The sequence below is a fragment of the Corvus moneduloides genome, chromosome 1, assembly GCF_009650955.1.
Source record: "Corvus moneduloides isolate bCorMon1 chromosome 1, bCorMon1.pri, whole genome shotgun sequence".
Taxonomy (NCBI): domain Eukaryota; kingdom Metazoa; phylum Chordata; class Aves; order Passeriformes; family Corvidae; genus Corvus; species Corvus moneduloides.
The window spans coordinates 128,123,616-128,145,927 of record NC_045476.1 but is presented as its reverse complement, the minus strand read 5'-3'; the positions used below and the strand labels follow the sequence as shown (position 1 = coordinate 128,145,927).

At 42.8% G+C, this 22,312-nt stretch overlaps 1 protein-coding gene across 3 annotated transcripts in view; it reads right to left on the bottom strand.

Moving 5' to 3' along the window:
- The window catches only part of TRIM55 (tripartite motif containing 55), a 36,305-nt gene extending 14,234 nt beyond the window's left edge, over positions 1 to 22,071 (bottom strand). Inside the window, exons 1-9 of one of the 3 annotated variants that reach the window (XM_032126706.1) lie at positions 21,578 to 22,071; positions 21,006 to 21,178; positions 12,618 to 12,783; positions 10,822 to 10,917; positions 6,753 to 6,986; positions 5,640 to 5,662; positions 5,419 to 5,543; positions 4,382 to 4,605; positions 2,227 to 2,514 (exon numbers count right to left, since the gene is read on the bottom strand). In XM_032126706.1, coding sequence (XP_031982597.1) covers positions 2,227 to 2,514; positions 4,382 to 4,605; positions 5,419 to 5,543; positions 5,640 to 5,662; positions 6,753 to 6,986; positions 10,822 to 10,917; positions 12,618 to 12,783; positions 21,006 to 21,178; positions 21,578 to 21,766 — 1,518 coding nt within the window. In that variant the 5' untranslated portion in view covers positions 21,767 to 22,071. The remainder of the gene's footprint in view (positions 1 to 2,226; positions 2,515 to 4,381; positions 4,606 to 5,418; positions 5,544 to 5,639; positions 5,663 to 6,752; positions 6,987 to 10,821; positions 10,918 to 12,617; positions 12,784 to 21,005; positions 21,179 to 21,577) is intronic. The other 2 variants (XM_032126697.1, XM_032126715.1) reach the window with 2 other exon arrangements.
- Positions 22,072 to 22,312: the final 241 nt, after the last annotated feature.

Sequence of the window (22,312 nt, the reverse complement as noted above, 5' to 3'; positions counted from 1 at the left end):
CTGTGAAAAAGCTCTGTTTCCACAGCACTTTTCCATGATATACTTTAATTAGAGGAAGGGAGTAAATACAGTGGTGTGAAGAACATCAGCTGGGGTTTAAAAAAAGGTAAGGGAATACAGCATTTCAGAGTGGGTTGTGTAAAACCACATGCAGGAAAAAGACAAAGTTGAAGTTCACAGAGTTGAAAATAATCACTGCCACACAACAGCAGCCATTTCCTTTGTGACATAGACACAGCTCAGATCCTTAAACCTGACTACAGCATCATCTCATGGCATCGCCCTCACTTGGTCACTCTGCTTTTCCTATTCTTCTGCAATTTACTGCTTCTTGAGCTTTCCTATCCTTTGCCCTGTCTCCAGCCCAGCAGCAATCCCATCCTCAGCTGTTTCCCCTGCTGCATTCTCCCACATCACCAGAACCATGAGCTATTCTTCTTGACAGCCTCCTCCTCCTCCCAAAATGTCAGTGTCACCTGTGATCTGGGAAAATACCAAGATGCAGCACCCCCAAACTCACATGCCAACAGGAACTGACATCTTTTCTATGTGCCTGTTTTTGCTCCTAGTACTCAATGAAGAAAGCTGGGTACCCAACTGCTGTTGTTTTTCAGACAGCTGCCCACATCAAATGCAAGTTTTGTTCCTTTTCTTGTTGTTGGGGCTGAGGGATGCAGACCACACTTAGGCAAGCTCCCAGGAAGTAAACCTAGTACAGAATTTACCTACCTATGGTGAAGTTAGGCTGCCTGGTCATCAGTGTAACTGATAAGAAGAAACAGCACCAATAAATTTCACTGTGAATTTACTTTTTGCCAGCTCATTTTGAATATACTTAAGAAGACAATGTCATAGTAGATTTGATAATTTTAAAGTACTTTGGTTTTTAATTCCACTCAAATATTCTCCAATTAAAACCCTGACTTGAAAAATAGCCACTGAAATTTGGTGGTCAAATGTTGCTTTTGTTAAGAAAGCCAGAGAAGTCAGCCACCAAACTCAAGTGTCACTGACTGAGACCTGTAGTAGAAGGTAAGTGCCCCTTTTATCACATCTCTGTGAACTCCTTCTCCTAACTTTGTGCCTGATTGTTTACCTATTGTCATACAGTCAGTAATTGTTGACTATATAGCTGCTTATGTATGCTATGTAGTCATCTCTAGACTTAAAGGAAAAAGCATGAAATACTTACTACCTCCTTGTGCTTTCTCTCTCACACACACAGACACACACACAGATAATCTCCTCTCATTGCACACATACAGGTAATTGCTTTGTTAAAACATGCAGCTGGAACCTGTGAATTATGATGGTTTTATTTATGGAGTGCTGCTCATGGGCTGATCACCAGATACTGGAGCAGGAGTTGGTATAGTATCCAAATCCTTGCACAGCTCTCTCAATTCTGTTTGTTGTATCTTTGGCCCATGTGGAGTTTGTATACACGTGCTGAAGGAGGATTATTCAAATTCAGGTTATACCAACTCTAATATTGTAACTTTAAGGAAAACATCCTCCTGTACTCAACACATCAGTATCTGTTATCCCATCATGCTGCTGAGTGTCTAACACTGAACTGAAATGTATTATCTTCATGTTCTCTTTTAATCAAGTCTCAAGAATCGTTGGGGCAAACCCTCTGCCACAGATCTGAACCCAGGAAATCACACTGCTTACTGAGAGGCAATCAAACACACAAGAGGGCTCTGGGTGTTTGCATAGCTTCATGTTCACGTGGGGAAGCACTCCAGGTGCAGCCATAGAACTGCAGAAGGCAAAGCCAAGCCACAGCTGCTCAACCAGCCATGGTAGGACAGCACAAACACAGACTTTCAGCAGGTGATGAGAGTAATCTCATGCACAGGATTTCTCTTCCACTAACGCATGCAAATATCTGATGTGCAGAGACATCACCATCCTTTCTACAACACCTCCTGTGCGTGAGTAATTTGAGTAACAGCTGGCACAAGCAAGGTACACTGGCAGGTAAGCACAAGCAACCACCAGCATGCTGCTCTGAAGCTATAGAGTCAGCCTGTCACATACTGAAACCATCCATAAATCCAGTGGCTTTGCTGAAATGAAAATTTGTGCTGTTTTCACATCTTTGAAATTATTCTTATTCTTTTGCATGCAGAGGAAAATGAAGTCACATTTTCCTTAACAATTGCTGTTCCCGCCTTGCTGCACGTCACAGCCCTCTGGGGTGACTTCGGAAGCACTGACCTTGGACGTTGCTGCAGTGGCACTGCTTTCCTTACCACTCCCTGGTGCACTCTCCTCGATTGTTGCTGCTTTCGGGGCTTCTGCCTTCTTTGCACTTGTTTCCAGAGAAACAGGAGTCCCTACTTTTCCCAGCCCACTCACTGGGGTTGAGCTCGGACTGCTTGGTTGCCGTGACTGGGACTTATACCAGCTAGGGTAAAACAAGGGATCGATGGTTTCTGCTGTGGCCGGCACTTGAGTGTCAGACTTGGGAGTCTGTTGAGAACCACTTGGTGTCACAACAACATCCTTAATCAGGACAGATAAAGAGAAGAACAAGCAGAGTGCACCACATTACCTTCCTGCTGTAGTCACATTGTGCTGCATGTTGTGTTTGTTACATATCACTGCAAGGCATAGATTTGTCCTACTATATGATCTGAAATAATTGCAATCAAAATGTGAAGCAAAAGCAACTATCCTTTGAATAACACAGACAAGAGAAAGAAAATAAATGAACCAAAAAATAGAACAGGAGGGTAGAACTAGCTGGGAAGGGAGTGTTTACTTGAGAAAGGAGTGAGCAAGGGGTTCCTTAATTCAGATAAACCCTCAATTCAATTCAATTCTAAAAACTTAAGAAAATATGCATAAGAGCCTCGTGAACCCGTATCAGCCATGAATGACAGGTGTAGGTACCTTCAAATGGCTGGTTGGATTTTAGGTTAAGAACAACGCGTTTGCCAATGAGTCTGTTGATATGAGCAGTCAGAATAAGTAGAGAAGCATTTGCCCACCAGCCTTGCCATCAATGCTGTAAGCCAAGCACTGTTGCTCTGCCAAGAAGAGGAGCAGCCAGATGAACTGCACCTCTCAACTTGCATCAAGCTCTCGGGGTTCCTACACACACAACCTCCTATCACCACAGCATTTCTGCTTTGCCTTTTTACACCAGAAAGCAAAAACTGAAATACAGGTATCCCCCACACCACAGCACCCACATGCCATGTCTGACTCCATGCCTGACTGTCTCCTAATGGCATTTTACAACTGCCAAAGCAGCATGCTGTACCTTCTCACTTTAGCCTTAGAAATTAGACAATTCATGTTGGTGGGCAGAATTGGTTATGTCTGGTTCTTGTTTGCATAAAACCCTACATCAGTTAGGGAACACAAGTTTAGTGCAAATCTTCAAACTTTGATTAAATCAATAAAGCCTGACTTAAGAACATCTTCACATGACTGGTGAAAACTCACACATGTTTTTAGATCTATAAATTTATATTTATAGATTCATAAGGAATGAATCAATAGTATTTCTTTTCACTTGTTTTATGTGGGGAGCTTGCTACAATCAAAGATCCTTTGTGTGCTTTCTTGTTTTCACATAGGCCTCCTCAAATATATTCACAGCAGCCTTAACCCCCTCAGCAACTTCATTGAGTAGATTGTGTAAGAGGAGAATTTGCTAAGTTAATGGTATGCAAGGCAAACTAAAGTAGCACATGAAATATATTTTTTAATGTACATCTTTTAGAATATGCAGCAATTATGGTCTCATTTTAATCACATTCCCTGAGAAAAGTGTTGGCCTAAAATATTCACACCCTGAGCCTATTTGCTGTTAGGTTGTAAGAGGCAGTTTCCTTTGCTGTTTGGTGTATGATATTCCTGCATCTACCTAGACATATCCAAGGATGATCAAAGCAGAAGGCAGCAAGCGCCATTCACAGAAAACAGATTAGAAGTATAATCTAAAAACTGGTGGTGGAAAGCTTCCTAAATCCAGAGGGAATACCAAATTCTCTTAGTATAAATATTTTAAGATCATCTCATTTATAACAGTTAGTCTGAGTTAAATCACAGCAAGCAGAACATTCATTTTAATGCACTTAACTCCCAAATGGAGTCTTTTTTATTTATAACTTACGTATCCCATAAATATCTTAATTTATCTAGCAGCTAATTTTTTCCTTATCAAGTGATACATGCACAGGTCAAAGTAAAGTTGCATATATGTGTACAAGGGCAATAAATAATTTTGCTCTCCAGTACATCGACTCCCTTAGCCCTTCTCCTGACTTATGGTGCCCACAGGACACAGGGGAGCATTTTCTGGCTCTGCCAGGTGCACTCAGCATAGCTGGCAGGGCAGCAGGGCAGCAGAGGCATTTACCTGACCAGCTGGGGCAGCCAGCACTGGTGCTGGAGTGGGTTCAGCCAGAGGCTCTACCCCTGCACTCTGTGCTTCAGGCTCCTGCTGAGGTGGCTGTGGTGCACTCTCTGTGCCTTCCTCTTCCACCTCTTCCTCTTCTTCCTCCTCTCCTGATGACTCTGTGTGGACTTCACCCAAGCCTTCGCCATCCTCTGTCTCCTCCTCTTCTTCTTCTCCCTCCTCCTCTGATAGGAAACGTGTAAAAGGACAGGTTGAGCACCATGTGAAGGTGGCTTCAGTCTTTACATAATTAAAAAGCCATTTGCAATCGCATATCAAACTCACTGACAATCTGCTGTCTGGCAGAGAGGGTGTTGGTGAGGAGCCTGCTCCCACCAGCCTGGACTGGGCACTACCATGGAGCAGGAGCTTTGGGGCAGGGAAGACACTGAACACACATGCTGGTTAAAATCTTAAGCTGGCCCTTTCGATGGGAAGGAGGACAGAAAGTCCTGTCAATGCAGTTACCCTCATGAGGGATGTGCAGCACAGCCCTGCACATTTTGGAGAGAGGCTACCTGGGATCTGGCACAATCTGTCATGATTCAGCTCTAGGTATTTGTTTGTTTTAATGCCGTTGAAGCTGTCATCATAATTCTTTACCAGATCAGTGCTTTGCAGTGCATGACTGGAGGCTTGAGGTACCAACACGCCTAAACCAGACTGTGAGACTTGGTCACACCATTGCTTTTGTGCCATCTGACACATCCTGTGGTCTGGAGTCGTGGACCAGGTTGTTTCCAGAGGGAGGCCTCTAGCACTGGATTTTCTTTTGTATAATCACATTAGTTATACTAAGAAATGTTGGATGTTGTTCAGGGCCATCTTAGCGCTTCAGAGAAATAAGCCTGGATTTGATTATAATTGATACATAATGCTCTGATTACATTTTGGGATAGAGAGAAATATCTGATTCAAGGTTTCCTACTCAGTATCATCATGTGAATCACACACAGCTGATATATAAGAAAGAAATTTTGGTGAAATAAATTACATACCTCTGTCAAAATCAATTTCTCGTATTATTTTTTCTTCTCTACTGAGGTTCACTGTGAATTGGTTCATATTTTCATACCCATCCTCTATTTTTTCCATTTGAAATCCTTTAGAAGCTTCAGTAATTCTAAAGTAGAGATTGGTTATTAGCATTGGATTTGAAGATAAATTTATAAATTGTAAGTGATTATAAAAAACAAGAGTCTCATGTTTAAATACTTACTTTTGTAGCAATGTTTTGGCATTCTGTGGAAACAAAAAATAAATAACTGACTTCTTAAATGATTCTATTTTTTCAGCCATTTTATGCATTGAGAAATAATTCTTACACAGGCAGCATCTAAAAGCACTAATAAGGATTTCATAAGTGACAGCCATGACATCTATGAAAGAGATGAAATTTGGATGGTAATTAGTATACAGCTGAGTAAACCTTTCAGTTCTTCAAAGATGTTTTAATTAAAACGTGAATATGATGGGAAATATACACAGTTGGTTAAAAAAACCCCGCAAATGGAAATATTTTTCCTCGTTTTTTTGGTTGTGTTTACGGTGAAAAGCATTTGGTCCGTTACCCCCTCTAGTCACAGTAATTACATCTTTGACTTTCCATAAGGGCATCCTTTTGGAGAGACAAAATTCTCTTTGTCTCGGAAGAATATTGTACTCTTCAAAGGCAATTCTTTGATGAAAGTAAGTGGGGGTTGTTTTATTTTGTTTTTATTTATTTGTGGGGTTGTTTTGTTTTGTTTGGTAGAAAATGCCCTTCCAGCCTTTAGTATAGAGGAATTGTAAACTTGCAGGACAGAAATTCTACACCAGTGAATTCATTGGAGAGGATGCTAATGGTTCCCTACTCATCTCTCTTAAATTTATAGTGAGAAAACAGAAGAAAAAAAATTAAGTAAAGGCATACAAATGTAACTTAGCACACAAATTATTGAAAAGTTAATAATTTTGTCAATTTGCAAGTGAAACCTATAATTCTCAGAAGTTCATGTATACATGAACATATTGTCCCACCATGATATTGGTGGGAAAATAAAGATTAGGTGGAATATGTTTAAATTCCTGTTTCTTCTGTGGGGACCAGAAATTCATATACAGGATAGTATATTTTGGTGCAAATAGCAAATACTCATGTTCTTGATTTGGATACTATTCACAAGAAGAGTAGTTACTTGTCTGAGTTGATTCAAGTGTTTAAAAAAAGAGTTTGTATAAATGGTCACTTGAAGATAACCAAGCTCTGAATGGGCCTACAATTGAGAAATGCTTAAATAATATATCAATAAACCCATCATTCTTTTTCTATCTCTATTTACAGACTTTATACCTGCAAAAACACAGCCATTTCTGGTTCTTCCATGAACTGGATTCCTGATTCAACCAGTTTTGACACAGCTTCCAAGTGATCCGCATACTTCTTCATCAGGGAGCGGACATGTTCCAGTTTCTCCTCTTGGGTTCTAGTGATTATTTGCGTCATCTCATTTTTTCTTTCTTCCAGTACAGAATAGAGATAGTCAAATTTTTCACACAACTGATCTTTCTGTCGTCTGCAGCATTCCTGTGAATCATTTGGTTTATGTTAAACATGTTATGTTCTTAAAAGGCTTTCTATTTTTACAGTTACTTGCAAGAATTTTCATCAAAGAAATTCCTCTTTCTGAACAGTGCAAAGGATTCTGAATGACCCCAGAGACTTTTATAATTTTCAAAGTCCAAGCTGTTGGAACAAAAGTTTAAAAACTCTTCTCAAACTCTGAGTTTCAAGCCACTGAAAGCCCCCAAACAGGTTATTGTATAACTTGTGAGTCTGCTAAAAAAAGTAAAAAGGTATTTATGATGTCTGTAGAGATACATCAAAGTCTGCAGAAAAAGTAAAAGCTCCCACCGTATTAGCAGCTGGGTTCATTTGCTTGAACAGAATGGTTTTAAAAGGAGTGAGCATCTCAAACAGCTCTGGAGAATTTTCTTTTTCTACCAGAGTACCTGGAACAATCCTGGCTGGGCTTGATTTTCACATACTCCCGCTTATACTCTATTTGGACAAGAGGTGTCCATTATATTCCACTTACTGTGCACTGAATGAGGTAGAGGTTCTGCAAAGAAAATGGTGTGTGACAGAAGCACAGAGACAAGAAGGAGGAATTAGATTCCAACCACATGTTCAGGCACTGATTTTCACGTCGTTTTTTGAGACACTGCTATTGTCCCTCCAACCAGACAACAGCATCTTTTACTGACTTAGGAGGATGGGTTTGATGACTGCTGCATTGAGCGCTCTCTAAAAAGAACAAACTGCACTTGTAAAGGAGGATTTATGGGGAGGAAATGGAAGACAGATTATATATAATGTCTGAGGTCTACCAAATAGAAGTACTTGAGTCATCTGGGTGCCCCAGGGCATAACCTTATTGTGGTTAGACCTGGTTGTGGATGGTGGTGATTATTTAAATCTCTTTCCTAGGAACTGAGGCTGAATCGATTCCTCATCTTTGTTCCTTGAGGCACAATGCTGAGATTCTGGCAGCACAGGATTATTAACAGTCCCACAGTACTTTTGGAAGTGATAAGACTTATTATTCACAGCACTTGGCCAGAGAGAATCCCACTTTTTTCTTGACTTCCAGCCAGAGCTCATTCCTATGAGTGGTGATAGTCTGCTCCGTATAATTTAAAGGAGAAAGCCTTTCAAAGGTGTACATTTGGCTAAAAATCACTGTCTACATGGGGGTGGAGAGGGGATTGAATGCACATCTCGATGCATTGACTCAAGTATCCACTTCTGCTACCCAATAAGGAGGGCTAGGCTGAACAGGCATTCCTAATTTAAATGTCCTTGCAGGGGGTGCAGGCATATCCTGCCCTTCTTGGAGTCCTTGTCAGTTCCCAGGAATTCCTGTTTAGGGCAATTACAGGGAAGTTAAGGAAGTTTTCAAACCAAGTGAGTCATGGTTTCTGGGTGTCCTTATATTTTCAGACCTCAAATAATCTTCTTCCACTCCTCTCCTAGTTTTGTCCCCATGAAATGTCACTCAGAACACTTGTAAAACAACCTTAATTTCAAGACAGGTGCGTGCTATCTTTGTCATTTGACACAGGACAAGTGTTAGGGGAAGAAGAGCAAGCAAATGATAGCAGGGTGCCCTGAGAGGTCCTTCCCCATCTTTAAGCACTCATAGATAGTATTTCCTGCCAGCAGATATTACAGAGTTGTGAATCTCAAGAGTGAGAGTGCAAAACAGGTTTCTAACTGCAAATGCTGGAATATTTCTGAAATATTCTCGTTCTGCATAAAAAGATCCCACATGAAGTCTCTGTCTGATGGAATTACTCTAATCAGATTCTGTGTAACGAAAAAGGTTAACAAATACATGACTTTGCATTCTAAAAAGATCTCAGCCTTTTTGTTTTTTAAAGCACAGCTACATCAAAAAGAAAGGAGTCCTTGCTACTGAGCATGAGTCTCATTGCTTGTTCCAAAGGACCTGTATTGACTGGCCTATGCTTTTAGCATTTGAAAAACCCCTGTAATTTTTCCTTTGTTATTAGACTCATTTACAGAGCTGAACAGAACTTAATTTTTATAGTTTTCTGGTATTTAGCATTTTATATTATTTCTCAATTTTCAGTATAATATGTGAATTAGGTCTACCTTTCAATCAGTTAAAAGCCTTTTTTTCCTTTTCTGGTTTTTAGGGTTGGATAGGAGCAGTGGCTAAACATAGAACTGTAGGCTATGACTTATTCCAGCTAAAAGGAAAATGATCACGTATTTTCTGCTAAAGCAGATATTTATTTTTCTCTGCAAAGTGTTAAGCAGAAAGAAGAGATAATCCTGGATTGTGTTATTTCCATGTGAACATTTCTGAGCTCCAGCTGTAGCTTCTCATCTTCAAGGACAAACTGATGTCAATTCACACAAAGCTATTGCATAGTAGGAAATGTGATTTGCTTGAATTGTAACACGGAAGAAGTACCAAGGTAAACTCTAAGATCTATTTTCTGCAATCTTTGACTTTAAAGGTGAAAAGCCTGATAAAACATCTGAAAGTAAAATGGCTGCACTTTCTTTGGGCTTTGACTTTAAAGGTTAGATTTTAAACTGAGTGAATGACTCTGAGAAAGCTAGTTTCAGAAAATGTTGTATTTATAAAGGTATTTTTAGCACAGTGTTTTCTCCATACTTCAGACTTGGTGTTTGAAGATGTGTTTCGGGTTCAGCTAGTTCAACTTAAATGAGTGTAAGCTTTTGCTTTTGTATAATTCAAATTTCTGCAGTTAACCTACTTGAAAGGCTTGTTTCTGTCTGCAAAGTCCTGATAGCAGACAATTTCATCCTTGTGGCATGAAGGCTTCCCAACTACGAAGTTCTGACTGCCATTAATGTGCTCTCTCTTTTACTTGGGCCAATGGTTTTGTGTTCTTTGAAACAAACTTAGACATTTTCTGTTTCTTCTTGCTCGGAATTGTGTACATAGATTGTGCAATTGTTTCTTCTTACTAATTAGAGTCTATACATCTTGGGTTAAGTTCTTTTTGCCTACCATTTCTCTTTTCTGCTCCAACTCTGAAGGGTCAATATAATTCTAATTGGGCTGAGAGGGATGCGACTCCTTCCCTAGATGCTTCATCAAACTCTGATCACAAAATCAATTCATATGAGCTCCTTTCAGCCTATTGCTCTGTGATGCTCAGATTGGTCAAAGTTGATGTTTCTATTTGCTTTGCTGATGCGAAGCTCTCAGAGGAAATGAAAGCCACTTCTACTATTGAATAACACAAAACTAATTCCAACTCTTTCAGAGCAAGGCCTTTACCAGAAAGTCCAGTAGAATCCGAAACTCTTCTCTCCCATGAGCAACAAAACTCCTTATAGGACAACATATTAAAACACTGCTTCTGTGGAGAAGGCAAACCAACCAAATACAGAGCAAATGCTGACATACCTCTGAACCATGCTGTGCCTACCTTGTGGCTAAGACTAAGACTCTATTCACCAGACCTCTCAGACTTTAGACTGATACTGGTCTTTCACAGCTCTAGAATCTGATCTTAGATGTTAAATGAGCTGGGAGTTGATGGCATTTTGGTGGATCTGCTTTTAGCTTCAGTAAGATCCTATTCCACCAAGAATATTGAGCAAGACTTGCTGATATGGATTATCCTTACTCTTTTATCCTCCACCATACAGCAAATGTCAGAGGTGCTGAGCAGGTTGTATCTTTTGGTTGAGGCAGTACATCTTGATAATGTACAAAACCACGAGGAATGGTTTAGTGAAACGATGTGGGAATGCATTTGGGTAAAGTGAGGTCTGTTAAAGAGTGATCATTACCAGAAGTTTAAAAGATGCAACATCACACTGAAATAATTGCATTTAAAGAGGTGGTACCTACCTCAACCATCTTGCAGGTCTCCTCCAGCTGTGTGACAATCCCTTGCACTCTGTCATTGCTCCCCACCAGGACTGCAATGCCATCACTCAGCTCAGACTAGGCAGTAAGAAGAGAGCAAGCAGAAGGGTGTTAGGTGCTGTCATACTTCAGGGTGACACATTTACCAGTGGGGAGCAGGAGACAAATAAGCCATACCCAGGATAATACTTCATCTTTCCACCAGAACTGAGAAAATTAGGAGCTTTATGTGCCCACAAGATTATACTTTGACATTTGTTTCCTCCTGCAACACACTATGAAAACACTGACAGTTTGGAACCCTTAATGGAGAAGAAACTGTGGTTTGGAAAGAAGGAAGCACTTTGTTCTAGGAGGTTCTTCTAGATGCTTTTGTTTGAAGTGCTGTTTCAACAGGCCCCAAATATTTCCTTTGGGTTTGTTGAGAGAAAAGACTTTGTCTCTTGAGGGGTTGTTTTTTCAGTGTCTGGGTCTAGTCACACGCTGTGGTATTTCCCTGAGGACTGTAGCTCTTGGCCTTGGAATGGAGAAGAGGTGGCCCATGGACCCGGATGGACCAAGGAGTTACAGAGTCCCTGGCATGTGGGCAGTGGGATTGTGGTTGTGGTGAGAGGGGCCAGGAGAAAAGGAGGAGATGAAGATGGAGGCTGAGCCACTGGCATGAGGGGAATGGGTGGAGGGAGAAATTACCCGACTGTGGGGATGGAGGTGATTGTGAGGTATCCCTAAGAGAGAGAAAGAAGCCAGTCCTAGGGAACTTGGGGAGGGTGCTGGGGAGTGCGAGGGGCCCTTGGCACACCGCTGTAGTAACAGAGACAACTGTGTTCATGCCTCCACAGCTCTGTACAGGATCCTTTGAGGCTTTCACAGCTCTGTAAAGGCTCCTTTGAAGCATGCATCCTGCAGCCTCCAGGTTACGCCTCCTGTCTTGAGTATGACAGCCCCTTTCCACGAGCACTCTAGGAAGGAAAACACAGTTTGCAAATCTCCATGCAAAATGAGTGATTGGGGGCATGGATTCAGTCCAAAAAACTTCTCCTCCTTCTCCCAACTTTTTTTGATTGAAAAGGATGTTTGTAACTACTTTCCTAAAGTGACTCCTCATTTGTAATTTACACACACATGCGTCTGTGTGACAAAGTTGGAGGCTGGGATTGGAAACTTGGCCTGTCTGATTGCTTGCCCCACTGGGGCCCTCCAGAAAAATGAGCTGTTTATCTCAGGAGGATAACCCAGTGAGTCAGGTTTTAAATTAATACTGTATTAAAAATAAACAAGTCTTTTACTGGTGACAGCAAGGGCAGAAGATGTTAGGTACATCCTGTGCTGCCAACTATTGAATATTCCTTCATTCACTTGCAGGAGGAGGTTTTTCACTTAACTTTTCTTAAAAATGGGATGCTTAAATGTAAAAGTGCCTGATAGATAACTACTTGATTTGAAATGGTCTATTCTCTTTCCAGTTCCTAGTGTTAGAAATCCCACTTGTTTGTCTGATCTAGAAGCACTGAAAAAAAGGGATTAGGAACTCAAAAGAGAGATCCTCAACTCCACATCAAAACTGGGACACTGTAATATCTTTCTGTGTGATCTCTCATAAATTTATTTTCCTGTGTTTCTAAACATTTCCTACAGATTTATAAGAGCCTTTCAGTCACACACACAGGCAAAGGCATCCCCAGACCCTTTTGGAAACTTGCAGGAGCCCATGGGAACACTTCCCTGTTGATGGTCCTGTCAGTTTCTTCAAGGACTTTGAGAAACAAGAAGATACTTACCTTCTGTTGCTGGTAAACATTTGTGAGAGGAGCAACCTGACAGTCCTTGTGGGCACCAAAGATTTTGCACAAGGAGCAGGTGGGCATTTCACAGTTCAAACAATAAATATTAATTCTCTCATCTTCGTGCTCCTCACACATTGGCTGGTCACACTTCCTTTCAGGTCTGCAAAAGAAAACAAGTTTAAAACAAACATGGTGCTCATGAGTTTCTGATAACAACACTTAGGGTATTAGCACGAAATATGGTACATTTGTATAGCAGCATCCAAGGCTGACTGAATACACAGCATAGACTTAAACCTGCCACATGGGAAGACTTAGAGAGACAGTGGTACAGCTGAATGTCCTGACACAGTATGAAGGGATGACAATATAGCAACATGACTTCATATGGGGATTCCCATATGAATGAGGAATGTGAGTGGGAGTGTGACGGAACCCTTGCTCATATTTAGAAATTTAAATAACCTTACTAAGCCTGGACTCAGACTACTCATGTATTTTAGTTAGCATGTTATCTAACATCTGTCTGAAATACGAAACATACGTAATTTCTTTCTGGTTCATCATGCAAATTGTTGTGCACTTGGCTTAATGCAGCAAAGCTCTTATGGAGGGGACTGATTTCAAGCAAGAGTTGTAGATACTGATGAATCTTTGAGCCTGTAACTCTAAATCTCTGCTGATGAGCTTTGTGAGGCCCTGGTCAGGACTGCCAATATTGAACAGCACTGGGTCCTTACATAAGGCCAGCAACTAAAACAAGGTGTTACACAAATTAATTTCAGTCAGGTGGCACATGTCTAACCTTACAATGTCAAACCTTTTAGCAGTAGTTTACTCAGCTGTACCCAGAAGAAAGGGCATGGGCTACACAAGTGTTCCTTTCCTGTGCTAAGCCAGGAACTGTCGCCACATTATAGCTCAGTCTGATCTCCTCTTCACCAAAATGATTTAGCTGTACACACATACGTCTACACAACCTGCTATCTTAGGAACTAATTTAGTTGTAGCTTCCTTCAAATGAGCCACTTAACTGGCATTCCCAGTGCAAGTGACAGCTCTGGTCTAGTGTGTGTGGGCAGGGTGGCACTTTCCTGAGCCCAGACTTCAGGCTTAACATCTGTGGCAAACGCATGAGTGTGTAAGGATGTGGTACAGAAGACAGGGACCAGTAGACCAATGGAAAGAGTGTGTCTGGGGTTCAAGCCTTCAAAAGCCACCACTGCTACTGTGGCAATGTTAAATATTTTCAGCATAAACCATTATCCCCTTCTGCTACTGTTTGGAAAGAGAACTATGACTTACCTGTACCAAGTGGAAAAATGGCATCATATAAACATATTTTTTCATCATTAGAAACTATAGAATTTTATGGAATTACATGGGAACCTTTTCTTAAGCCATTCTATGGAACTCTGTAGCAAGGAGGCAAACAGTCATTCTATTAAAGCTTAAAATGTATGGAAACAATCATTATTTATATTATATTACAGTGGAGTTTTTCCATACAGTTTGGTAGAGTGGATATGGCATTTATTTTTTAATGACAAAGTACAGATTTTCTCTTCTGAAGGGTATGGAATATGATCAGTCAGATGCATTTAAAAAAGAAATCTAGCAAGAAACAAAATGTCTCACACATTTGTGGTTTTTTTTTAATTCCAGAGTGCCCTGGGATTTAAAGGGTTCATAAGGAAAATCTGTAATCTGCCATATAACATGATATACCAGAATAAAACAAGACAAACACTTCTGAAGAAAGCCTGTGTTATTTGGGTCAGATTTCCAGCATTCATTAACATCAGGCACTTTGTCAAATCCAGCACTGTTTCAGTGGTAGTCAAAAGAGGTGTGTCTCCACCATAAAAAATGGTTTACATTGTTTGCAGATTACTGCAAACAGCCCCTAATATATTCATGTTGTAGTGCACCAGTGGGAGGGCCCATGCGTGAGGGCAATACAATGAATTTCAAAGCCATTAATTAAGCCTGAGATAGCAGCTCTTTCTGCAGATATTTACAAGACCAGAGCCAGAAACTACTAGAATTTTATTGGACACTGGAATGGTGCCACTTGCATGAAAGACACATTACATAGAGCAAAAAGGTGACGGTGTCAAGCAAGTTCAGCCAGAAGCAGCCAACCTTCAAAGGTGCCGCGAAGAGCTGGAAGAAACCTGGCAGAACTCCCTGAACTAGTGGGGCCTGAAGACAGTGTCAGAAGACTAGAAATAAACAGATTTACAGGCTCCTCCCCAGGCTGTGCAAAAGGAGAGATTTTTAGCACACCATTCCCTGACTGCAGAAGGGATCCTCTAGATCTGTGTTGGGGTAGCAAAGGCCAAAACACAACCTCTAAGTTTAAAATGGAGACTGCTTCTGAAACAGGAGATTAAAGAGTAGCTGATAGGAAAATAACTGCATGGCTTTAGTAACAGAAAAGATTCACCATAGCTGTGCTGGTGACCACAGAGATGTCAGGTTGCTGAAATGTCGTGATAACTTTGTGGTTTCATTCTTGGACTCTTCTCTTTGAGATGCTAAGCCTGTGTTTGACTGCTAGAGACTTATTCTTCCCCATTGAAATTGTGTTTGAATCACACCTGAAGTACAGACTGGGTCCCATTCTGGACTGCCCAGTACATGAGAGACATCAACATACTGGAGTGAGTACAGCAAAGGGTCCTGAAGATGATTAAGGACAGCAGCTCTCTTGTGAGGAAAGGCTGAGAGAGCTGGAACTTTCAGCCTGGATCAGGGGAAGTTTAAGGGGAATCTTAACAATGACCTGATCTTATCAATACCTTCAGTTATCTAAATGCCTGAATGGAGGGTGTCATGAGGATGGAGTCAGGCCCTTTTCAATGCCAGGACCAGAGGCAATGGGCAAAAACTGAAACATGGGAGGTACACTCTGAACATCAGGAAACACTTTTTTACTGTGAGAGTGACTAAGCACTAGCATAGGTTGCTCAGGATGGTTGTGGAGTTTCCATCGTTGAAGACACTCATAAGCCATCTGGACATGGTCATGGGCAACTGGCTCCAGGTGGTCCTGCTTGAGCAACAGGTGGTTGGACCAGGTGACCTTGAGAGGTTCTTTCCAATCTTAACCATTCTGTGACTGTGATTTGGTGAGGAAATGCAAAGTTTCTGGGCACATAAAGAAGCATACTTTAAATAAGAACATAGTAATACCTTACGAAAACTGCTGTTAGAAAGCATGTTTTCTGTAGGATTTTTTCAAATCCAAAAAGGTCTCTACTGAAATCCTGAATTCAATTTTGATAGTGTTTTTACTGAGGATCCTAAGACAGCTGTAACCCTTCCTGTGCTATCACATCACCTGTTGTCTGCACCTGGCCAGGGGATGGAGAGGATCTGCATGTCTCTATGAGGCACAGTCAGGTCATTAGTGAAGATATGAAACTGCATTTGCTGCAGTATCAGTCTTGGGCATACAGAGCTAATGACTGGCCTCCACTTGACTTCATGCTGCTCACCATGACTCTTTGAGTCTGGTAGTACAGCCAGTTTTTTGGTCCAGTTCACTTTCCACTGTACACTCTAGATGTTATTTCAACAATTTATGAATAAGGATGTCAGAGGAGACAGTGTCTAAGTCTAGATAAACAGTATCTACTGCTCTCCTCTCACGCACTGAGTAAGTCATCTCACTATAAAAGGCTATCAGGTTGGTGTCATGCTGATTTCCTCTTCATAAATCCATGCTGACTATTTCTAATCACCTTCTTGTTGTTTATATATTTGGAAATGGTTTCCAGGAGGGTTTGCATGAAATACTTTCTAGGGATCAGTGTGCATGACCAGCCCGTAGCTCCCTGGATTCTCCTCCTTGCATTCCTTGAAGATTGGAGGAACATTTGCTTTCTTCCAGTCCAGTCCACAGGAAACTGTTCCAATTACCACAGCCTTTCAGAGTACTGAGAGTGACCTTGCAATACTATGTCAGCTCCCTCACCACTTATGGATGCCTCCCATCAGGATGTCCAATTTTTTTTTTAATGTTCTCTGACCTGATCCCCTTCCACCAAAGGTGAGTCTTCCTTGCTCTAGACTTTCCCACTGGTCTCAGGGTACTATGATTACTTAAAACTGAACTTTCTAGTTAAGTCTGAGGTGGAGGTGGTGTTGAGCACATTGGCCTTTTCTATGTCCTGTGTTACATGAGGCCCTGCTCCATTTAGCAGTGAACTCGCACTTTCCCTAATCTTCCTTCTGCTGCTGATGCAGCTGCAGAAGCTCTCATTAGCCTTCATGTCCCTCATCAGATTCAGTTCCAGGTGGACTTTGGCTTTTCTAACTCCATCTGCACGTGTTTGGAGAGTGTCTCAAAATCTTCCTGAATCACCTGCCCATCTTCCTTGTGCTTCTTTTATAATGTTTTCTTTTTATCGGGAGCTCTCTCTTAACCAATGCAGGTATTCTGTCACCATCGCTTGAGTTCTTATATATGGGGATAGACCATTTTTGACCTTGGAGGAAGGTGGTCCTTGAAAATCAGCCACAATGAGGGACTCTCTCAAAAGCAGTGAGAAGGCCACCAACACCCAGGGTAGAAATGGGGCTTGAAAAATGAGAAGGCTATAGAAGTTCATATGGACATAAGGGTTCTTGTAGCTCTGTTACACTACTATCATGAATGCCCAGCCCAAGAACACTGTTGGTGCAGGTGAGCTTGGGGCTTTGTCTCATGGGGAGTTGGAGGAGAACCAGGTGACCTCACTCGTCATCTCTTTACTGCAGAGCCTGTGGGGCTCCTCCTTGCTTGGTGACCTGTGGCCAGGGAGCACATTTCCCTGGCCCAGCCTATCTGAGATCCCCAGACACCCCTGCACCCTGGGTTAGAGAGACACATCCTGCACTGGGAATTTGGGCTAAGACCTCAGAGGTGTCAGGGATAGAGGCTTCTGGCAGTGCTGGCTATGGGGCCCTGCAGCACGTCAGCACCATCACAGAGCCCATGCAGGCTGCTCTCAGCACAGCCTGGTCCCTGCTGCACACTCTGCTCCATCCATGCTCAGGGCTGCAGGGACAGCCTGTTCCTCAGGCTCTCCCTGGTAAGTGCAAGGCAGAAAGAGTGCTTGACCCGCCCTGATCAGGATTCAGCTGGTAACAAAGCCCAAAGCACCTTTTGATCTGGAATAGCCAGCTGAGATCATTAGAACCTGCCAGATCTTACAAAAAGTCACAACCTCCTGTTGCCACCCTTTCCTGGTGACAGCAGGCATCCCGATGTTCCTCAGATAGTTTAGGTGATCAGTGGCCTACAGATTTTCAAAGACTGGTTTAATTTTTAGCCAACTCAATTTCCACTGTTTTCAGTCCTTTGCTGTCTTTTAAAGCTTTGTATGAGCCACCTCCTGCTTGAAGAATTCTTCCCTTGTGTTGCTAGCACATTCTAAATTGGGCAACAGGCTATGCTGCCATCAGCTGGAATTTGATGAGCAATGGGATAAAAGACCATATGATGTGATACTTAGTAATAGGAGGGGCTGCATATGAGGGCTCAGGCAGACTCTCCCAACCTCATAGTCCAGCTCCTGCCCCAGTTTTTATTAAAAAAAACCCAATTCCTTAATTCAAATAGAAAATCCAATTACAAAAAACCCACCCCAATACTTTTGAAATAAGCTATTTTTGCCTAAGCAGGAGCCAAAGCTTGCTCCCTTGCTCCCTTTACTCTCCCTTTATTCTCCCTTTACTCTAAGTTCATGTGAAATGCAGATGGGAGCTGGCATCACTCTGGCACATGCAGTTACAGTGAACTATACCCACAGGAGAACTCGAGGGGAAGAGGTTCCTGTCTGGAAATCACAGGTGCTGCCAGTTTGAAGAGTTGTCTTGGGAAGAACAAGGAGGAAAAGATCACATCTCACCCTTCTTCCTATATATCTCTGCCAGACCCCTGTTGTCAGTATGGAAGAGGCTGGTACAAAAGGAAGAAGTGGGGAAGACTTGATTTCCCTTGACTTTTTGCTTTCAGTGCACAGGGAAAAGCCATGAAAGATCTGCTCACACTCTCAGGGGACCCCGAGGAATGTTAGGCAGATGGAGATAAGCAGCTGAGGCCCACAAAGGGCCAAATAGTTTAGATAATGCTGCTATGCATTGCTGCTACTGCGTAACCCTGACAATGACTTTCATTCTAAGGACATATGTGAAGGTTAAATAAGCACCTTAACAGATTAAATAAACAAATCTTTTGGGCAAATATATAGGCAAATGTATGTTCATATTTTATTTTTTTCTATTCTCCTGTTTTATTCATTATGTGTTTTACTTTCATGGAATTAAAAGAAAAATCTACTGAATCTATTACATTTCTGTTTAACCGTATTTTGTTCCAAATTCCCATGAACTACATGGGGAAAAGGAGCTTTTTTTTTTTTGAGTTAAATACAACTGTGATCTAAAAAAAAACAAAACCAAGGAAGACATGAGGCCATATATGTCCAGCTTATTTGGCCAAAAGCAAAGTCCACCATTGCAGCTTTGTTGATTCATTTCCTCTGAGATTTTCCTGACTAAAATAATATTTGAGTATCAATGACACACACAGGGGTAGCTGACCTCTACTTGGCACTGAGCGCAAAGGGCAGCAGAAAGGACAATTTTAAGCCAACTTTGTGCCCTCCAGTGCTTTGGAGCTCCAACCTATGCCCAGCTGCAGCAGTCCTCAGAGAAATTCAAACAGCCAAAGTCACTGTCAGGCTCCAAAATGTTCTCTCTGCTGGTGACTGTCCTCCTCTGCTGGAGGAGGCATCCTCAGCCATCCCAGGGACTGGGTTCTGATGGTTGTGTCCACCTGCACCAGTGATGCTACCTCACTGACCCTGGGGAACCCAGCTCCTTGTTGCAGTGGAATCAGAAGACTGTCGGGGAGCGCGGCCAGAATTACACCTTCCAGGTGAACAAAACACCTTGCCATACAAAACCAACTCTAAGGATTCATGCTGGTGACAAAAAACAGCTTCCCTGGGTGAGAGCTCCTTGCTTGGTGGCCTGGGACCAGGTTAACTTCATGATAGAATCACAGAATTATTAGAATGGTTTGGGTTGGAAAGGACCTGAGAGATCATCTAGTTCCAACGTCCCTACCTTGGGCAGGGACACGTTTCACTAGCCCAGCTTGTGTGAAGCCCCATCCATCCAGGATGCCAGGGATGGAGCATCCACAACCTCTCTGGGCAACCTGTGCAAGTGCCTCACCACCCTCAGAGTGGAGAATTTCTTTCTATATCTAATCTAAATATATTCTCTTTCAGTTTAAAGCCATTCACCCTTGTCCTATCACTACATGCCCTTGTCAAAAGTCCCTCTCTAGCTCTCTTGTAAGCCCTCTATAGGTACTAGAAGGTGCTCTAAGGTCTCTGAGAGCCTTCTCTTCTCCAGATTGAACACCCCCAACTCTTTCAGAGGAGAGATGCTCAAGCCCTCTGAGCATCTTTGCATCCCTTCTCTGGACTCACTCCAGCAGGTCCATGTCTTTCCTGCGCTAAGGACTCCAGAGCTGGATGCGGGACTCCAGGTGGGGTCTCGTAAGAGCAGGTGGAGAAGATTATTTCCTTCACTTTCCCCCCTGCTGAGTTCTCCACAGTGGTACCATGTATCCAACCCATTCCAGGGAAATAGAGATGAGAAAACATTTTTCTGTTTCTGGATCAATTACACATCAAATGCAAGAAATTACCATTTAGGGGTAATCTTACTTTTTAGAATTAACCCATTCCTCTGCCCTGAGGTCTTGATTCTTGCACACAGCCACACAGCTCTGATACATATTGTTTCTGGCTGTTCCTTCTCTTTTATGGATTCCTAAATAAAACTTGATTTCATAAGTTCACATCCCAAGCTGACAGGAATGGAGATATTTTTAACGGAATTTTCATTTGGCATTATGATACATGGTACCTTTTGTGTGAAATTCAGTTTGCTTCTTGTTTGCACTGTCTGTACCTCAGGATTTTCTAACAAGATTTGAAATCCTTTCCCTTCTTTAGCATGAGAACACAGAGGTTAAAGACAAATAAGAATTATCAGAACCGTTTTTGCAATAAATGATGTTAACTAAGATACTTTTCCCTTAATCATGCGAGTAGCTGTGCTGACCTCCAGGGCCTTGCTCGCACATGTAAGTGTTGCTTATGTGAATAAGCATGGCCCAATCCCCTGGTGTAAGTGGAAACAGGGAAGCTCAGCATCTATTTGAATACAGTTTTCTGTCCTCAGTGAGAGCTGACTTCATTGTGCAGCAGACAGTCAGGCATGGCAGCATGATCCCTTTCTGCTTTTCTGAGAGACGAAATGACTAAATCAACCTCAACTATGCCCTCTGAAATACACACATTCCCTTGTTACCTTGTGGACTCCTGCTTGTAGATGTCGATGATGTTCTCCACCAGCAGGTTCCTCTGCAGCCCGTAGACGCCGTGTCGGTCCAGGACCACCTCATGCCTGCAGGAGGGACAGCGGAAGCGGCCTCCCGACGCCACAGTTGTACCTCCCCTGGTCGGCAGATAGGGGTTGGAGGCCTGTTTTGCCAAGCAGCACAAGGAGAGGCGGGTACGGCCGTGAAAAACCATGAAAGCCTCTTCCAAAAGCACCAAATGGTAGGAAACCATTTGTCACTACACCCAGTGAGAGGGTGATTCCAAAAAGTCACCCCTGGGAAAGCACCTGGTGACTGCTGGGCGAGGGGCCAGTCCCTCAGCTCACACTTCACCATGTCACCACAGCCAACAGGTGGCACTTTCACCTGCTGTGAGCTCAGCCCTGGCCCCCGGACACATCAACTTTGGCCTTAAATCACTCCCCCCACCCTATCTCACCAACTGTGAAAATTAGTCTACCAAAACATGGAAAAAACCTACTTTGCCATTCATTCCAACCAGTGCTGCTTGGAAAGCAGACCTCTGTGGGAAGAAACCTACCTGGAAGATGTCACTGGCGCACTTCCGACAGAGGTTGTGCTGGCAGGGCAGGATCACCACTGGCTTGGTGAACATCTCCAAGCAGATGGGGCAGATCAGCTGTTTCTCCAGGTTATCCATAGTTTGCTGCTCTTTGGAGAACGACTTGTAGCTCAGGGAGGTGCTCATCCCTAGCTTTTCCTGGAGCATATGCTCAGGGCCACAGCCTTGTGGAAAGGTTTCGGGGTTAATTTCCCTTGAAATAAGTCCAAGGCTGCGCTGCGATCAGAAGCTCTCTGGGTTGCTCGGGCCGGAGGACATTGTTTGAACGAGGGGCCGAGCACAGCCGGGGCTGTTTTTAGCAGCGCTGCGTCACGAGCTGCCGTCCTGCTGTGCCCATATATGCGCGTGAGAGCAGGACAGGCTGGGACAGGTGACGGCTGCCGGGGAGGGGGGGAGGCCGCAGAGGCCCTGGTTCTCCTCACTCACACATGGCAGCCTTCACCCCTTGAGGAGTTGGGGGAGTGATAAGCAAAGGCCTTCCACTCCCTTTCCTTATCTTTGCAGGTCAATGGAGAGCGAAGGGCTGCCCCAGCCTGCTCAGCCACATCCTGCAGCCTAATAAATGCTCTGCTGTGAGCGAGCAGTGGTAGCCATGAGAGCAGGATGTAATTTTGCCCATGTGTTTTGGCAGGCTCCAAGATCCTACCTTTCCAAGGTGTGAAGTACACGTGGTTACTGGAGAAGACAATAGGA